Source organism: Phalaenopsis equestris, unplaced genomic scaffold (assembly GCF_001263595.1).
Source record: "Phalaenopsis equestris unplaced genomic scaffold, ASM126359v1 Scaffold000134, whole genome shotgun sequence".
Lineage (NCBI taxonomy): Eukaryota > Viridiplantae > Streptophyta > Magnoliopsida > Asparagales > Orchidaceae > Phalaenopsis > Phalaenopsis equestris.
Genome location: NW_018164576.1, coordinates 1410068 through 1416251, shown reverse-complemented (window position 1 = coordinate 1416251; position 6184 = coordinate 1410068). Strand labels below are relative to the sequence as shown.

General features: G+C 36.2%; 1 protein-coding gene across 1 annotated transcript; it reads left to right on the top strand.

Moving 5' to 3' along the window:
- Nucleotides 1–1266: 1266 nt before the first annotated feature.
- Nucleotides 1267–2838, top strand: LOC110021410 (F-box/kelch-repeat protein SKIP6-like). The gene has a single exon (XM_020719893.1). The coding sequence runs from the start codon at nt 1355–1357 to the stop codon at nt 2495–2497; it is 1143 nt and encodes a 380-aa protein (XP_020575552.1). The 5' UTR covers nt 1267–1354; the 3' UTR covers nt 2498–2838.
- Nucleotides 2839–6184: the final 3346 nt, after the last annotated feature.

The window sequence follows — 6184 nt, the reverse complement described above, 5'->3', positions numbered from 1 at the left end:
GAGATTTACTCTCCGTCTGGTGAAATAATCCTAACTTATGGCAATGTATCTTCACATTCAGTCTTCATGAATTGGGCGACTGAACAACATTGAAGACAACCGAATGGCGTCGAGTCAACTGAACAAGTTACAACCGATCTAATGAATTCCAAACATTTGAATTGAACAATTACAAATATAAAACATTATTCAAAGTAGTTATAGAGGTGCTGCGGTACTAGCCTTGGTTGTGTGATCTGAATAAATGATATTTGGTTACAAATGTAAGAATACTATAACTCGTTAATTATGACAACATTCTATTTTTAATAGTGGACAATCATGTAATTTACAATATTCAAAGGAAGGACAAAAGAATCCTTACTCAAAAAAATATTAACAAAGAATCCTTACTCAAAAAAAATATTAACTGTTTAAAGCTTTCTTCTCTCTTATTCTTTCATTCAACCAACGCTCTATTTCTTAGGGTGATCTATAAGACAATTTAAGATCTAACATCATTCTACTTTTGTATATCATATAATTGTTTTTTTTTTTTTTTTTGTAAGAATCATTTTTTTCCCTTTTCCTTTATATTAAACATTTCAAAATAATTTTTTTTTCTTTCATAACACCTAAAGCTCAAATGCAATGTGAAAATAATAATAGTAATAATAATAAAAAAAAAGATTTAAATGAAATCACTTTTGAATAAATATCATCTTATTTATGCATTAAAATCTGTATTTTAATTTTTTTAAATTAAAATAATGATACTTTTGATATGATATGTAATAATTGAGTGGCTTGAAAATAAACAATAAAAGAGATATTTACATACATACCACCCAATTCCTATTCCTATGTATTTAGCTATCATACATCTAAATTTTGGTTTAGAAGGGTCTGTTTGGGGTAGCTGTAGCTTTTTGCATAATCTGTTGATAAGCTGATTAAAAATAATTTGCTGATAAGCTATGTGCGGTGATTATAAAAAATTTTTATTTTTATGGAAAAGTCAGACCGCTGTCAGATGCTACGGTGTTTTTCAAAAAGTATAAGCTGTCAAAACGTAGTTTACCCAAACAGTCCAGATGCGTTTTCAAAACGCGACCGCACCAAATAAACTGCCCCAAACAGACGCTTAGATACATTCGACTCAAGTATATCTATTTCATATCTAACACTTAAATTTTATTTTTTACACGTCCCCATCTTTTGTATGTAAAAGTTATAATTAGTAAACATAATAATAAATAGTAAATTACACCCCATCTCTCCAAATTTTTTTCCTTACCAATCCCTCTGAGCCCACATCGCAGCCGCCGCTGCTCGCGCGGATCTATCATCGATCCCAGGTCAGTAAACACCAACAATGAACAAAGCTCGTCCTTTCCTCACAAATTCTTCTCCGCCGACACAAAGGCCAATATCTTGCCTGATACCTTCACTTCCCGACGACCTAGCCATCCTCTGCATCGCTCGAGTCCCGCGATCGCATCATCCCTTCCTCGCCGCTGTATCACGTGCCTGGCGCTCCTTCCTTCGCTCCCCTCTTCTTTTCTCCGTCCGCCTCGACGTCGGTGCCTCCCAGCACTTCCTCTTCATCAATCTCCGCACCCCCAATGGCCAATCTCGCTGGTATCTCCACGATAGTCTCCGCCGGAATCATTCCCCTCCTCTCATCCCCCTACCAGCGCCGCCCCTTGCCTATGCCCTCGGATGCACCGCCATCGGTCTTGGTCACTTCCTCTTCGTATTCGGGGGCTCCCTCGAAGGCATTCTTTCAAGGCATTCTTTCTCCCGTTGCGTTGTCCAAATATACGATGCACGATTTAATTGCTGGCGCCTCGGCACCCCTATGCGTGCTTCCCGCGAGTTTGCCGCTGCCGGTGTGATTTCTGGCCGGATCTACGCCTTAGGGGGCTGCTACCCCATCAATGAATATTGGGCTGAGGAATTCAACCCGGAGAAAGAGCAATGGCGGCGAATCTCAAGCCCGCCGGAGATTCGAATGAAGTGGATGCACGGGAATGCAGTTATTGGGGGAAAGCTGCTTGCGAAGGCGGATCAGGGCGACGTGGCATTCGATCCCGCTGTGGCTGCGACAGAGGTAGCATTAACGCAGGAGAAGGCATGGAGTTTTGTGCCTACACCGCTGCATTTGGGTTGGAGGGGTAGGGCAGCTGCTGTGGGGGAAGTTCTGTACTCGTATAGTAACCTGGGGAAGATCAAAGGGTATGATTTCACCAAGGATGAGTGGAGGACAGTGGAGGGACTGGATAAGGAGCTACCAGAGTTTGTACATGGGTCAACACTGGTTAACTTGGGTGAGCTGCTGTGTTTGGTTTGGGAAGGGAGGAGGAGGGGAGAGGAGATGGAGGTCAGTTGTGCAGGAGTCAAGGTTACGAAAACAGACGCCGGGGGTTTGCAGGGATCAGTTGAGTGGTCGGAAACGTTTGTTTTGGCATTTCCAAGGGGAACATTCATTGCACATTGCATCTCGCTGGAGTTCTGAACCTGAAAAATGGTTGACTGGTATGGGCCTTCTTTCGAATGCTTTTATTTATTGCTTACTCTCTTTACTTATCTAGATTTGTAGTTTTCATTTTTTGATCTCTTGCTTCAGGGAATTGTGCAAGTGCACTTTGCCTCGTAATGCATGCATGCTTTTGCTTGTGTGTTAGGGCAAAATGCCCTTAAATAAGGCGAGTTCACTATTTTTAAATTGATTTAATTAAGTAGATTTGAGTCATGTTAAGTTGTATTTGTAAGGTAGTCATGTAAATTTAATATGAGACTTGTAGAAATATGTGAAAAATTTTTTGTATGATTTTGTATTTTTTTATAGTTGCAGACTCTCAACTTCTTTTCCCATGTATAGCTATGTCGATCTTCTGAGTTTAGCATAACATTTATAATATGAAAATGTGATAACAAAAACTTGATATTGAGTGAAATGATAGTGGGCTAGTGATTAAAGGAGAGTGTTGTTTCTCTAAGGTCATGGATTTAAGCCAAATATTGTGATTTAGCGCGGTCCATTCCAAAATAAGGTTGATATTGCATGGTGCCTATATAAGGTAAAGTTAATTTTCAATTTATGGAAATACAAATTTGATATATTTTTGAAATTAACGAAGCTTTATGATAGGAATTTGTAACAACACAATGCATATAAGTTTAAAACAACTAATCTTTCCATCACATATTCGTCGGCTTACCTTATGTCTCCATTTCCACATTTTTATAAGTTTATGTAACATTTGTTGTAATTGATATTCAGGGATTATACTATTGAAACATAAAAATAAAACCATCATTGCTTTTTTTGTCTACCTCGCCTATCCTTTTTTTTTTTCATGATTTTCTTTATGAACTCATCATACAATTTCATTATGAATTTATTTTCAAATTGCTTCTAATTTTGTAATGGCACACCCCGACAACACAACCCCTATCAATTTCAAGTTGTTCTTTCACTTATAATGTTTTCCATTCTACTTGTGAATTGCCATTACATTAATGAAATCACATTAAAATTTCTTGTGGGTCAACATAGTGGTGAGTTGTTTTAACAAATTTTGTATTGGTCTATGGTCACCTTTCCTATGACGAAGTCGTCTCTTGTATCAATATATTTTTTTAATTCATCTAAATGTACTTTAGGAGGAGATCATGATCATATAACCATTGATGCTTTTGAAACTTCACTATTTCAAAGCGTTTAGAAGACAAAACCAAACCCAGCCGGTTAGACTGGTTCGAACCAGCCGGTGGTTCGGTTCGGGTTGGCTTAAAAACCATCCCCGCATCGAACCAAATTGAACCGGTTTGAACCGCCTTGGAACCAACAAAAATCGGGTGGTTTGACCCCTAAACCGAAGATTGTATTTTTTTTACATTTATACCACCAATTTTATGACTTGGATCAAAAGAAAAGTTTTTATAAATAAAAATACTAGGTGATTGAATAATAATGTGTAAGAAAAGATAAAATATTAGAAGTTATGTTATAAAGATTGGTTTAAATTAAGAGCTTGGAGAATTGGAAAAAATATGAAATGACCCGTATGGTATCTAAGAGAACAATATGTGATGCTAAAAATTCTGTTTTTAGTTAACTTTATATAAGATTAGATAGGAGGGTGAAAAATATATGTATACACTAGCCAAACAAATAGAAAAGAAAAGTAAAGATTTCAGTCAAGTAAATTCTATTAAAGATGATGATCAAAAAGTGGAAAAAATGACCCATATGGTGGAAAAAATGACTTGTATGGTGTTTAAGAGAACAATATGTGATACTAAAAATTCTTCTTTTAGTGACTTTATAAGATTAGATGGGAGGGTGAAAAATATATGTATAAACTAGCCAAACAAATAGAAAAGAAAAGTAAAAATTTAAGTCAAGTAAATTGTATTAAAGATGAAGATCAAAAAGTGTTTTTTTAAGAAAAAGATATTCAACATAGGTGAGTGGGTTATTTTGCTAAACTTTTTAATGAAGTCTCTGAAAATATGATCGACCTTAGTAATCTTAACGTCGTTAATAATAATAAAATATTTCATTTTTATCATTGAATTAGTAAAAAAAGTAGTTGAGGAGGCTTTATATAAAACTAATGGTGGAAAGTAATGGTGGAAAGTCTGGACTTGATGATATCCCTATTGAAGTGTGGAAAAATATAGGAGATTTGTGAGTTTCTTGGCTTACTAAACTCTTTAATATTATTTTGAAAACTAAAAAGATGCTGGAGGAGTGGAGGAATAGTATTTTGGTCCTCATTTTTAAGAATAAAGGGGATGCACAAGAGTGTACAAATTATGAAGGAATTAAGTTAATCTGTCTTACTTTAAAATTATGAGAGAGGGTAATTGAACGTAAGTTAAGACTTATTACAAAAAAAATCTCATAATCAATTTGGATTTATGTCTTTCAATTCTACTATGGAAGCGATACATTTATTGAGAGGTTTGATGGCGAAGTTCATAGATAGTAAGGAGGATCCACATATGATTTTTATTGATTTAGAAAAAGATTATGATAAGGCTCCAAGAGATATTTGTTGGAGAGTTCATGAGAAGAAAGGGTTTGATATGTCTTTTATTCAAGTCATTAAAGATGTGTATACTAGAGCTGTTACTTGTGTTTGAACAGGAGGATTGACCAAGTATTTTCCTACTTCAGTTGGATTACATCAGGGATCAGCTTTAATCCCATATTTTTTTGCTTTAGTTATGAATGCTCTTATAGGACATTTGTAGGAGGATGTACCTCGGTGTATATTTTTTTGTTGATCCTTCATGTGGATAAGACGGGAGAGAGCTCAGATAAAACTTGAATTATGGAGGTCTACATTGGAGTTTAAAGGCTTTCGTTTGAGTTGAACTAAAACTGATTACATAGAATGCAATTTTAGTAGTAGTAACTAGTGACAAAATTGTATCTATGGGTGATAAATTATTAAAAGGTATGAACACTTCAGATATCTCGGGTTTATTGTTCAAAGTGATGGTGATATAGATGGAGATGTTATTAGTAGAATTCAAGTTAGTTGGTTGAAGTGGAGGAATGTTTCGAGCCTATTGTGTGATAGAAAAGTACTGCTTAGACTGAAAGGAAAATTTTATAAGATAGTGGTGAGACCTGCAATGCTCTATGGCGATGAATGTTGCCTTTAGAAGAGAAGCATAAAACTAAGTAGTGTTGCCGAGCTGAGAGTGATTAGTTGGATGAGTGGCTTTACACTTTGAGACAAAATGCAAAATGAATATATCCATGATAGGGTTATTGTAGCTCCGTGATAGAGAAAAACGAACGGAAACAAATCTTGGTGTGATAAACCTCGCAAGAATATACCAAGTTTGACCGCCTAAACAAGATTGGGCGGAAGCATCTTAAACCAATATCTACGAAAGAAGTATCTACATAGACTACTCGTAACCAGAAATTCAAGTGTATGTACCTGTATTGGGGTCAAGAGCACTCTCAGAGGAACGTGTTCCTACTGGTTAATTACATCTCGGGGGATACCCAAGAAGACTCTCGATAAAAGGTGTTTCACTTCATATTATCATAAACCCGGGTTATAGACAATCAAATGAGGGTTATTCAGTGTGGGAACAATTCCGATACTTCAAAGCTTACGCTAAGCCATGGGGCAGAGAGTTAGTCTCTCACATCCTGAATGGGCAGCGGCTC

Coding starts and splice junctions, on each gene's coding strand:
- LOC110021410 (XM_020719893.1), top strand. CDS start 1,355: ATGAACAAAGCTCGTCCTTTCCTCACAAATTCTTCTCCGCCGACACAA.